The following is a 12783-nucleotide window of genomic DNA, read 5'->3' on the forward strand; positions in this document are numbered from 1 at the left end:
ATAGCATGAGGAATGATTAGAAAAGAAGAAGAAACATGAATCATAAGGAGCGGCAGCCGGCAAAGCAAACTTTGCATTTCATGCCTTGCATGCCGAGGCCGAGAAAGATTTCAAGACACCAATGTCTCCACATTATCTCAACTTAGGACTTGTTGTCCTTTGAGGACGAGGCTCCATCAGTACCTGCCGAGATCAGGGTGGGCGCCACACGGCGTCTCTTTGGCGGCTGCTGCAACGCATTATTTGGATCACCCTTGCCCTCTTCTTTTTCGGACTCGCTTGCCGGTCTTGCGTCACGCTTGCCCAGAACACTACTACCGGGCCCATTCTGTGGAGCGCCTGAGACGGGCGTTTGTGGTGGGGTTGTGAGTGGAAGTGTTGGTGGCTGCGCAGAGTGTGTTGCGGTCACCGATGGAACAGTCCCGAGTGTCGGAGTAGGATTATTCACAACTCCCGCGAGGGTTGGTTGTGTGGAAGGCTGCGTCGTGACTGAGCAGGCTGAACTCGACCGTGCAGGGCTAGCTGGCGGTGCGGGACCTGTGCTGTTTGAGGATACATGGCTCGTCTTGACTGGAGATGGTACATGTGGAGATGCCGAATGCGTTGGTGTCAGCAGAGGTGTGAGATTTGTCGCAGGGGTGGTTGGGTTCGCAGTGTTGTGAGCCACAGACGTTGGTCCTGTGTATGTTTGACCTAACTCTCCAGGTGCGAATGAGAGGGTAGAGCAGAAGCCATCAGAGGAACTCATGATCAATGTTAATCCATCGACAGACCTGCTGTACGTTAGAAACCAAGACATGGGTATTAGCAATAGAACCAGTACTTACCAGGTCAAGTCAGTGAAAGTAGCAAAATGCAAATTGCTAACAATACATAGCGGAGTTTGTTGTTGCGTGTCATATACCAAAACAGCATCTTGGGTGGCAACAGCATATACAATGCGATAAGGAAGTGCAAAGACGGGCGCCGAGCTCTGGCTTGCTTCATTGCTGCCGTCTTCGGTAGCCTTTTGGGATGGCTGAAGCTTTGATGGCTCGGCCGTTGTTGGAAGAACCGTATGGGGCTGGCTGGTGAAAGATGCGGTTCCCGATACCACGGGGTCTGGAAGAGATGAGAACGACTCCTCACCCGAAGACGTGTCAAGGGTAATGTTTTTCGCAGGCTGCGTGCCCTGCTTCAACGTGTAAAAGACCGGGGAGCATTTGACGGCTACAGACGGCTTCTTGTGTCCTGGAAGATGAGAGATCGGGGGCTTGTTGAAACCAGCCCGTGTGTACACGTACACCGTGTTGATGATCTCGTCGCTCGTCTTTGTAGAATCCGTAGCCGATACGTGACTGGTTTTGAATTGACCAGCTGGTGTGAACAGCAAGCTTCCGTCAGGAGCAAAAGTCAGTCGCCTAAAGAAAGAAGTAAACGTCTCGTTGGCGTAAATACTGGCGTTCTTGACCCCGAGGCCACCAAGACTTGGAGAGGAGACCTCCAGTGGCTTAACGGCGGGCAATGGGAGAGATGGAGCAGGAGACGCAGACCGCCGGATGGAAGGAGATGAGCCGAACGAAGAACGCCGGCTATGTGAGACTGGAGGAGGATCCATGGGTAGGTTGGAAGCCATTGGAGTCCCCGGAGTCGAGGGAGCAGGCGAGGCAATAGCAATGGAATTTCCAGTATTTTGTTGAGTCCGGTTAGTCACATCTGGAGGCGCAGGGCTGCTGGATGCGATACGTTTGGTAGGGAGATCCATCTTGAGAACCTTCCCGTGTGGTGTCAATGTGAATTGTCCATCCTTGGTCTTCAATGTATAAATATGAACGGACCGGTCGGACGATTGAGTCGCGACAAACTCGTTAAGCGGATCCCATGCTACACCTTGAACATAGTGAGAATGCTCGGCAATCTGTCGTACCATTTGCCCTGTAGAATTTGGTCAGCTTATCAAGCTGTATGAGGATTACTCGAGGGTAACCAACCAGTTTGGGCATTGTAAATCCGTGCGATGTTGTCCATGCTACCTGTAATGATAAAAACACCGTCTGGAGACCAGGCCAGGTCGTAGATCTCGGCGCCAGAAGAACGACACATGTGCTTCACTCGCCAGGTCTCTTTATCGTCCGACCGATCTTCACCCAGCCCAGCTTGTGTTTGTATCTCCGATGGTACCCAGAGTAGGACATTTCCATCATCCCCAGCAGATGCCAGCATCTCACCTATACCTGTCAGACTTGCGGCCATATGCTATCCTGCAGAAAAACCATACCTTTCGGGCTGAAACGGACCACATTGACGGCCTGTGTATGCTTAATCAGGGTGCTCAAATAAGAGACTTTTCTTTCCTCCCCGGTGGACTCGACTTTCCAGAGCTGTAGAACATGTCAGATCAAGGTGTGCGTAGGGCGACGGAGGACGGATTCATACTCGGACGTTGTTGTCACTAAAGAGAAAGCAGTCAGTGAAACCGTTCAACACTTTGAGAGCACAGATATAACCTACTTCCCAGCAGTAGCTAGCCGACCCTTGCCATTGGGATCGGAATGCACCGAGTAGATAGGGGCATTGTCATTATGCCATGAGATGAGCAACGGGGTGGCTTTCATGGCGAGCGCCGCAGCTCAGCTTGTTGAGCACCACCGATTTTTGCGTAGGAAAATATGGCCTAAAGAGACAACAGAGAATTTCCGAGTCCAATGATCCAGGTATCTTTTTTTGCCAGGTGATATCTGGGGTAGCTTTTGAATTGGAGAGGATTCAGTTACTCTCAGGTAAGAAGACAGGGAGGAAGTGTGATTTAAATAGGAATGGAAGAAAATTCAAAGATGCGACAGTGAGTTGAACAAGAAGTTGGAGAGAGTAAGGTTAAAGGAAGAGAGTCGTGATTCTACGATGATGCTTCGAGTTGTTTGCGCGGGAGAACGCGACCGACGATTAGATAGGCGATGGACGGGGGTTTTATTGGCATTCCTCTTTATTATATCCATGAATACTATGAATACTATGTATACTATGTTATATATGAATATTATATAGCATCTATGCATCTATGCATCTATATCTATTAGATTAACCAAACTGACTGTTTATACTGAAAATGCTCATGTTATGTTTTAATATCCAACTACCCGAGGTCCCTAGAAGTAAGCACTAGAAGCAGATAGAAAAAGGGAAAGAAAAAAAAACCAGAGAGAGAGAGAGACCTAGGAATAACATCAGGGACCTCAAAGATGACACTTAAGTGTAACTGTTACTCTTTACAGAGTACTATGGGAAAAGACCTATACAATATAACTTCAAACAAACCCCAACGCCTCTCCAGTCGCCATTTTTCAAAGCAAAATAGTAAATACAAGGACTCAGATATGCTACGACATCCACTTGCCGAGAGTCTCTCCAAACCAGCTTACAGCTCTATCCTGTCGCTTCTGTCGAGCATCGTCTTGAGTCTTCATGAAGGGCGCAGCCTCCTGGGCATACATCTTGTGCTGCTCCCGCTGCGCATAGTGTGCGCGAATCTCCAACTCTCGCTCATGTGGCGTGAGCTTCTGTAAGGGCTTCGACGGTTTGAGCTCTTCCGGGATTGCCTCCCCTCCAGGAATCTCAAGGCCGACTTCCGGGGTTTGTGATGGCTTCTCTGGGTTGAAAAGCGATGTGAGAGGCGGTGGCTCAATTCCGGCGGCCTTTGCTTCCTCGATTCGCTTTTCGTAATCTAGCATCTGGTGGTAGAGTTTGTCGGCATGCATCTGAATGCGCTCCTCTTTTTCGGCGTCATATTCGAAGCCGGCCGCGTAGCCGAGAGCTTGGAGGAATTTCTGTTCAAAGGAAACATATTAGAATCGACATGGTCGATAAAGCTACTATTCTAGCGCCAACTCACAGTCTGAGTCGTGAAGCATCGCGAAAAGGTGCCATTCTCCGCCGAGCACATGGTCAGCCGGGCTTCAATCTGCTTGCGCCAATTGCCGGTCTTAAAACAGTGTGTCAAGGCTTCATGCTCCAAGGCACAGTTCTCCATTGCTGCTCGCTGCACTGTGTCGCCGCGCTCCTTGTACTTTTCAATCACTCGCGAAGCTCCGCGGACTCCCGATTGTTCGTCAAGCTCCATCGGCGGCTTGTAGGTTTTCCATAGATCAGCATAACGGCCATCTTGGTAGAGTGATGCTGCAGGAACTTTCGGTTTCGAGTGATCAGACGGTTCGAGCGATGGCGCGGGCGTCGAGGGCGGCTTCACATTGGGTCCAGGCACATATTTGTCGGGCTTCTCCTGTTCGAGATAGTCACGAAGCCCCGGGTCGAGCTTTTGGACAGTATCATTTTTGTCACCCCAGAACCAACCCATTTGGAAATACTAGTTCGAGAATATCCAAGAATGTGCAACAGAGTGTTGGAGGTTGAGAGCGCGGAGAAATCGGCACAAAAATGGATCGGCTCCGATCGCCTTGGCTCCGACCGCTCGTCTTTACTCCTCAACCATCAACACGACGCGTCTTTTTCGACGCCGTTCCTCCAAAATGGAAGCCTGTATGTGTTGTGGTGCTGTGTTTATATATGTGTGAAATTGCTAACAATTGACAGCGCGAGAGGAGCGGCAGCAAATGCGGCAGCGTGGAGCTGGGTACGCGCCTTGCCTATACCCCGCGAAACCATAATATAGAAACTGACTTGCCGGTAGGACGCGCAAAGCAAAAGAAGTCGATTTTGGGTTCTCGTTTGGTAGCCCAGCGCTGGGATTATCAGCGCCCGCGCCGATTGCGACTGTCCCTGAAGCTCAGAAGCCACCGCGAACCCAGACCGCGCCGAACACAACACCACGATCGTCCAAGGTATCACAACCAAAATCGCAAGCTCGAGGGATTGAGCGCACACCGGGAAGTGCGCGCAATAAGCTCCCAGAACGGCCCTCGACCTACGAAATACCCTCCTCGGACGATAGAGCTGAACAAACACGAAGCAACAAGAGAAGAAAGTTCAGTATGTTATGGACTAAGCTGGCGTGCTATGCTAGAAATGTGTGCTAATGCTTCCTCAGATCCTACTAATGTAACAGAAGATACTCCTTCTCGTCGCAATGGTGGGCGACCTGAGAATAGCGATACGCACCCCGTCGATGACAGTGGAGGTAGCACAGACTCTCAAACAAGCCACATCCAGGAACCTCCAAATACAGATGCACCTCCCCCATCAGAAATAAACAACAATAAATCCCCGCGGCCTCAAATCTCACCCATTCTGGAGACCACAGTCGAAGATCAACACCCGATAGAAGAGGGGGCCAATGGCGTGGAACCAACAAAATCAGCCGCTGAAGAGCAACAAGCCCAAGACACATCACCACTGTCTGGCCATACGGCGCCTACAGTAGCTGAAGAATCGGGAGCGCCAATTCCATCACCTGAAGCTCAGTCCGGGGTCGAACAGCCTAAAAACACAGAGCAACTACGTGAGAAACGACGTAACACTCGGTCACCACCACGGCGTGAGGAGCAAATCCAAATAACCAATAAGAGTCAACGGGTTACTACAGAAACTGCCTCTCCAGTTGCTCAGACAGATAAATCTACCATAGAAGCCTTATCACCACGTGGTAGCTCCGCCGAGGCTCTTAAAGCTAGCGGTGCGCCGACTATTGATAATGATGTCGACATGACTGAGGATGTTCCAGCATCCAAGTATGATGCACCAGAACAAGGCAGTCAGACATCTCAGGGGCCTTCTACAAAGACGAAGAAGGCTCGGGGTCGTTCGCGGCATCAACCTACCACAAACAACACTCCAGAACCGAATGCGGAAGCTGCTGCACAGGAACCTGCAGCCGAGGCGCAAGATGAATCCGCGACAGCCCCAGTTGGGGAAGCCCCAAAGACCAAACGGCCTCGTAGGAGACCCTCACTTAACAAGAAGACCATTGAAGCTATCGAGACTGAGAAGGTTTCACCTGAACCCATACCAGATGTTCCGGAGTCTTCTTCGGGGCCACATCGGAGTCGTAAGCCAATATCACAAAAGGATGACCAGCTAGAACCTGTGGTGGAATCTGCAGTGCCCAAACCACAACGTGGCAGACCTGGGAAGAAAACAAAACAAGCAGTGGAGCCTGAACCCGAGCCCGAGCCTGTGGCAGCAAACCAATCAGAAGCAGAGATAGGATCTGCGGCACCCAAGTCTCGTAATAGACCTGGGAGGAAAGCGAAACGCGCAGCTGAAACTGACTCCGAACCCGAGCCTGAGCCTGCGGCAGCAGATGAGCCAGAACCAGAGGCAGAATCTGCGGTACCCAAGTCTCGTGGCAGACCCGGGAAAAAGACCAAACACGCAGCCGAACCTGAGCCCGAGCCCGAGATTGAATCTGCAGTATCCAAGCCCCAGCGTGGCAGGACTGGAAAGCAAGCCAATCGCGCGGTGCAGCCTGAGCCTGTCACAGAAGACCAGCTGGAGCCTGAAGCAGAATCGGCAGCACTCAAGTCCCAGCGCGGCAGACCAGGGAAGAAGGCTAAGCCCGCAGTGGAGCCTGAGCCTGAACCCGAGACAGAATATCAACCCGAGCCTGAGCTTACACAAGAACAGCCTCGTCGCAAGATTCGGGAGCCTCGTGGAGAAACCGTCCCGGTCACTGTTTATCGTCTCGCAAATATCAATTCTCTAGGTGGCACAACATCTACAACCAACGGGTCTGGAGATGAAGAATCCGCCGATGAACTCAGCACGCACCAGAAGGCCAAGATACCCAACCGCGGCGGTGTCAACCCAGCTGATGTATTGAGCCAGATCTGCCGCGAGACTCTGGAGAAAACACTCAATACACTCAAGGATGGGATTTCGAACGAAGCGAATGCTACACGACGCGCAGAGTGGTCGCGGAAGCGAAAAGCCGTTGAAGTATTCGGCTCGGAGCTTGAGAGCCGTCTCATGGACCTAAGCGGGATCCTCGATAGCAATTTTGTGCTTGGCGTGCAATTGAAGAAGACTAAGCGGGAGATGATGGATCTACGGAATCATCTATACCGGGTCCGTCGAGAACGCGAGAACATAGCTTTGCAGATGGATGCAGTGCGCAGCAGACATATTGAAGAGGAGAAGGCCAAATTGGTGAGACCTTTCCCTAAAATCCCTGGCGAAAACATTACTAACAATAAGTCTCTAGTCACGATCCACGATCAGCAATTCCCTCCACAGCCTTGAATTGGCCCTCGACCGCAACAAGCAACGTTCTGCTTCTACTGCGGATTCTTCTATGGATATTGAATACATGCTTCGCACTGTTGCCGACGTGAGTTCCCGAGCCCCTGGAGCACAAGGCGGTCTCTTGAACCAAATCCGGGCGTTCAACGCACAGCTCGAAGCTACTGTTGGTCGCCTAGAGCGATGATGTCTATTTTCTTTTTTTTCTTTCTTTTTTCTTTAGTTCTGCGTTCTTCTACAGTCCGTTATGATACCAGGAAATCGTGTTTGTGCAATGGTTATAGTCCATGGCTGGGCCAGAGGATGGCGTTTTGGCGATATTTTCCCCTGTACAAGTCCCGATACGCACAAGTACATAACTTCTACATGTTACTTTCAGCTGCCATTGAATGTCAAAGGAACGTCAAATCTCCAATTGATGACGATCTGCTATTCTCCATACACAAACCTAAATAATGACTAACTTGTTAATAACATCGTACGGTGTATTATTAATTCTCCCGAGTCGTCCGCGCGGGCGATAGTGGGTCAATTGGCAGCAAATCAAAATCACCACTTGTTCCTCTCACATGGGAGGTTTCATGTTCCAAGGCTTTATGATCGGACACCGGCTTTAACTCCACTTCTTCCTATCTCCACTTTGCTTTTTAATCGATTGCTTGTTAATCGAAATGGAGTATCTTGGAAATTCTGCGAAGCAAGAGGGATACTACGCTCAAATACAAAATATAAGACCATCTCCATCCAAATGTACTCTATTCTAAAAACCAATCGAACAATCTGCTACCATTTACAAGTTATATATTAAATATCAAATATCGACCAAGACCAAGACCAAGACCAAGAACCAAAATGACCAAACTCTTCACCCCCCTCCGCGTCGGCCGCGTCGAGCTCTCCAACCGCATCGCAATGGCACCCATGACCCGCTTCCGCGCCGACGATAACTACACCCCCCTCCCCTTTGTGAAGGAATACTACGCCCAGCGCGCCTCAGTCCCCGGCACCCTCCTCATAAGCGAAGCAACCTCCATCGCCGCCCGCGCCGGCGGATACCCCAACGCACCGGGCATCTACAACGACGCACAAATCGCCGCGTGGAAGGAAGTAACCGACGCCGTGCACGCCAAGGGCAGCTACATCTACCTTCAGCTGTGGGCGTTGGGCCGCGTCGCAAGCCGGGAACTCCTCCAAGCGCAAGGCGGCTTCGATCTCATCTCGAGTAGTGCGACGCCAATGGACGCGAAGTCTGCTACGCCGCGCGCTCTGACAGAGACCGAGATCCACGGGTGGATTGCGGACTATGCGCAGGCGGCGCGGAATGCCATTGCGGCTGGATTTGATGGTGTCGAGATCCATGGTGCGAATGGGTATTTGATTGATCAGTTTATTCAGGATACGTGTAATAAGCGTGAGGATGCATGGGGTGGGAGCGTTGAAAAGAGGGGGAGGTTCGCGGTCGAGGTTGCGCGCGCTGTTGCTGAGGCTGTTGGGGCGGATCGCACTGCGATTCGGTTTAGTCCTTGGAGTACGTTCCAGGGGATGAAGATGGAGGATCCCAAGCCGCAGTTTGAGTATTTGGCGACGCAGATGGCGGGGTTGGGACTTGCGTATACGCATTTGGTCGAGTCGAGCATTGCGGGGAATGATGATGTTGAGGCGACTGAGAAGTTGGATTTCTTCCTGCAGGCTTATAAGAAGGCTTCACCGGTCATTATTACTGGTGGGTATGAGGCTGATTCGGCAGTTCAGGCGGCGGATGTCAAGTATGCGGACTATGATGCTATTGTTGGCATTGGACGTCCGTTTATTTCGAACCCGGACTTGCCGTTCCGTATTCAGAAGGGCATTCCGTTTGTGCCTTATGATGCTGCCACTTTCTATAACGCCAAGGAGCCTAAGGGATACACTGACTATCCGTTCAGTGCTGAGTTCCAGAAGACTATTGAGGCTGCAGCTTGATTTGGATTGGTTTTGACATCATGAGTTGCTTAGCGACGTTTGTATATATCGTTGAATGTGCATAGAGCTAGACTTGGAATAGAACTTTGCATATATGAATGATTTGGTGCTTAGGCATGATCTTCACAAGTTCCCGAGGTCACTCCCGGCCCGCGATACAATACCAGATTCCGATTCTAAATATTCTTTGGGGTTGTTTTGGGGTTGTTTAGCATGAGTAGTCTTGGGAAGTAATCCTATTCACAGGAATGTTTGGGTCCAAAGGTAGATGAGAATTTCATGTGACTCAAACAATATTTTGCACCTTATTGGAGCGTAACTAAGGAATCAGCAGTAAGGATCACTCCACACGTGACTTTAGACCCCTAAAAGAGGTCAGATAGAAAAGCGGGGAAAGCCGGTCTAGCCGGTGCAGATGCATCGCAGGAGTCGGTAGTTGCATCAAAGCAGCCTAAATGATTCCCCCACATTACCAAAATGTGGGTTGTACCGACTTGGCAGATCAAGAATTTTGGAGCCGAGAGAGAAAGTTCCGCTCCGCCGAGCCGAGAATCTACACAACCGAGGGTAAAACGTGGACAGGAACCATGGATTGTAGATTGTATATTGTGTATTGGGGTATGTATTGGGTTTTTGTGGGGGATCCGATGAACGGAATGTGGGGGGGAAAGGAATGCCAATTCGCCAAGTATAATCACTAAAATCGTATGGTTTTCAAGGTTCGTATCCGGCATATTGTAAGCGCGCATGACGATGCATGATGCTCTTTAAGTATACGATCGCCCAGGGCTGAGCAATATATCCCCGCATTGCTGCATTGAGCAGGGAGCAACGCCAAGTTTTCAGGATATACTCTAGTATTGTACCTTCGAATTCGGGGCAAGGGAGCAGCTCTGGTAATTGATATATAATTGGTACAGAGTACCTAACAATTATTGATTATTTATTGATCTGTGCATGAGACGAGATCAGTATGATTGGACAATATATAAAATGTGTATGAATTATGAACTGTCAATTTCTCCATGCCCGTATGGTGCCACCTTAGAGCACTGGCAGAGTTTGCATGGGCAGATCAGGTCTGGATCGCAAAATTGAATCAAGAGACTTGATTAACAATCATTGTTTCATATTAATTTTTTTTTCATACATTCATGTCTGTCCAATGCATGTCTCATAACCGAAAACAGGCTAAATTGACAATTTCCGTAAAAATAAACTATAAACTCACCAAGGGAGGGTCAAAAGGGTCTAACCAAAAGAATTGGCATAATATTCATAATATTTCAGACCTGAAAGGTAATCTGTGGTGTGTGTTGTTTATTATTGTTACTTGGCAAACGCCACAAATCCAAGTAATTGCCGAGAGATTTCGCTTACGAGCTGGAGAGAATCCTTCGGCTTTATAGAGGGCTACACCGAGAGCTTAGCAAGACCTCGATTATTGCACTGCATGAGTGGAACCCACTATTGCTGTATATAATATACGGAGTACATATCGTCCACGGATCCTTAATGGGATCTTGCATGATATTATTATTCCCAAACAAAGAACCCTGTCACAGTTTCTGCTGCAATACTACCTTGTTGCCACGACATCAACACGCCTGGCTAAACTGTATATACATTAGTCTGCATTGGAACGGGGAAACCTTTGCCCCGGGCCGAATCCCAAGCCAGTACGGAACCTCCGTACAGAGTAGGGGCAAAATGACTGGAATAGAGACGTCTACAGGCATCCATGGGTTCCACCGTGTCAGTCTTTAGCGTTAGCCGTAGATCCTATCGCAGAGCCACATGTGGAGATGAAGCTTGACAAGTTTGCATCTCTCCAGGGCTAGTTTCTTGCATATCACGGGGCTTACGAGACAAATAAAAATTAAAAATAAAAATAAAGAAAATAAAGAGTAAAACAGTCTGAGTCTGGTGCGCCGATCTAGGTTCCCCCTCCGGACTGATGGCCTATTCGAGAGAACACGGCACGTCTAGTCGAGCTGGTTCGCGGCTGTGCAGTGTCGATGTTAACCTCTTTCTTTGCACGTCACCCTGAGTATGGTATTTCGTCCCGTTTCCCCGAAACTTGAAACAATGGTTACGGAGCACAATGCACGGACTTGACCTGGACAACGGTCTCTCCATGCGGTGTATGGTACTCCGTACACCGTATACCCGTAACTAGTGGGTAATATGTGTTCAAGGTGCATTGTTAGTGGTGTACGGAGTATCCGTGCTTCGCATCCGGTCTGAAAAAGGGGCAAAAGGGGGTATATTTTAGGCGAGACTTACGCTAAGTGGGGGGAAAATGAATATCACAGAGAAAGAAAAAGAAAATAACAATAAATAATAGATAATAGATAATAGATAATATATAATATATAATAAATACATAATACATCAGATGTTCTGTACGGAGTAATCCATGCACAGATGTATGAAATGGGAATTTGATCTTACGATGAATTCATTGGTGCGTAATCCTGTCCGGACATATAAGCCTAAACTTAGAGTCTATAATCTTATATACCTTACTTTTTCCCACTCTGAGTGAATCCATAGAATAATGATTGAATGATTTCATAATCCGTTACCCCGTACATTGGCAACAATTGGTATGCTAAGGCCAAAAAATGCATTCCATAGTTAGACCGAGGTCGTGACGCAGTCTCGGCTAGGGGTACTTGGTACCGGGATTTAACACCGAATAAACCGGTCCCAACAAAGTATCTTCTACCTAGAAGTATTGTTCTTACCTCCGACTTGACCATTGCACTAAAGTACTGTACATATACACAGTACCCGTATATCATGCATAGCATAGTAGTTCAATACCCTGTACGGAATAAAGTGGACTCTACTAGATGATCATGGAAAATCTTAATGTCTCCCAAACAGAGTCCAATAAATTTTCCGTATAGTCTACTGTCCACAGGACCTAGAAAGATAGAGATGAAATGATGCAAGCACGGAAACCGGTTATAAGCTTATTGTACTCTGTACATAGTAGAACTAGAATTATGCAGTAAAAGTTAAGTATAAGTAATTTAAGTTAACTTAACTTCCCAATGATGATTGATTCTCCAAGTGCCTACCAATCATATTCTTCCCCAGATCCTTCTGGTCTCTCCACTTTCTTCCCCAGGCTTAGGTCCTTTTCCTTTCATCCTTGCCTGCCAAGTGAACGGTCCTCTCCCCCATTCCTCCGTGCCGTCCCTGCATGGCTTAACATGACATTGTTCTAGACAGAATACTCTTTTCTGATCCCTGTGAAACAGTGATTTTAAAAGCAAAGCTAGGTCTATTTTCGTATAATTAAGAGCGTTTCCCCAACATCCTTTTTATTTCTCTCTTTTTCTCTTCCCTCTCCACTTGATATTCGACCACTTTTTATTAAACTTCTAGTGGGAACGGGTCCTGGCGGCACATCATTGTTATATGTAATATATAATACCGAAACACAAATACCATGTAAGTTTGGTTCCACAGTTTTTCCTAAAATCCAATTTTCCCAAAGTGCTCGCCTTTGAGGGCTCCATTGGAGAGAGTATAATAGTTTCCTTCCCCTTCCCTAGCTTCTCAGTTCTCTATCTCTCTAGCCCAGCGCTGTGCATGATCTTGAATCCTGTTCTACATCTCTACCTATAACTGTGCTAT

General features: G+C 48.5%; 4 protein-coding genes across 4 annotated transcripts; 2 read left to right on the forward strand and 2 right to left on the reverse strand.

The window, feature by feature from the left end:
• Positions 1-142: 142 nt before the first annotated feature.
• Positions 143-2594, reverse strand: N7537_000772 (uncharacterized protein; the record flags this gene model as incomplete). Its single annotated transcript, XM_056891830.1, has 6 exons — positions 143-773; positions 828-1914; positions 1971-2207; positions 2258-2360; positions 2416-2431; positions 2491-2594. 6 exons carry the CDS (start codon positions 2592-2594, stop codon positions 143-145), a joined length of 2178 nt encoding a protein of 725 aa, XP_056756825.1.
• Positions 2595-3356: 762 nt separating this feature from the next.
• On the reverse strand, positions 3357-4330 carry N7537_000773 (uncharacterized protein; the record flags this gene model as incomplete). The annotated part of the gene is made up of 2 exons (XM_056891831.1): positions 3357-3803; positions 3869-4330. The coding sequence occupies 2 exons, from the start codon at positions 4328-4330 to the stop codon at positions 3357-3359; spliced, it is 909 nt and encodes a 302-aa protein (XP_056756826.1).
• Positions 4331-4502: 172 nt separating this feature from the next.
• On the forward strand, positions 4503-7357 carry N7537_000774 (uncharacterized protein; the record flags this gene model as incomplete). The annotated part of the gene is made up of 5 exons (XM_056891832.1): positions 4503-4512; positions 4567-4606; positions 4664-4962; positions 5021-7077; positions 7133-7357. The coding sequence occupies 5 exons, from the start codon at positions 4503-4505 to the stop codon at positions 7355-7357; spliced, it is 2631 nt and encodes an 876-aa protein (XP_056756827.1).
• Positions 7358-8022: 665 nt separating this feature from the next.
• N7537_000775 (alkene reductase) lies at positions 8023-9132 on the forward strand (the record flags this gene model as incomplete). Its single annotated transcript, XM_056891833.1, has 1 exon — positions 8023-9132. The coding sequence occupies one exon, from the start codon at positions 8023-8025 to the stop codon at positions 9130-9132; it is 1110 nt and encodes a 369-aa protein (XP_056756828.1).
• Positions 9133-12783: the final 3651 nt, after the last annotated feature.

This window comes from Penicillium hordei, assembly GCF_028827395.1.
Source record: "Penicillium hordei strain IBT 12815 chromosome Unknown utg000001l_segment0_segment0, whole genome shotgun sequence".
Taxonomy (NCBI): Eukaryota; Fungi; Ascomycota; class Eurotiomycetes; order Eurotiales; family Aspergillaceae; genus Penicillium; species Penicillium hordei.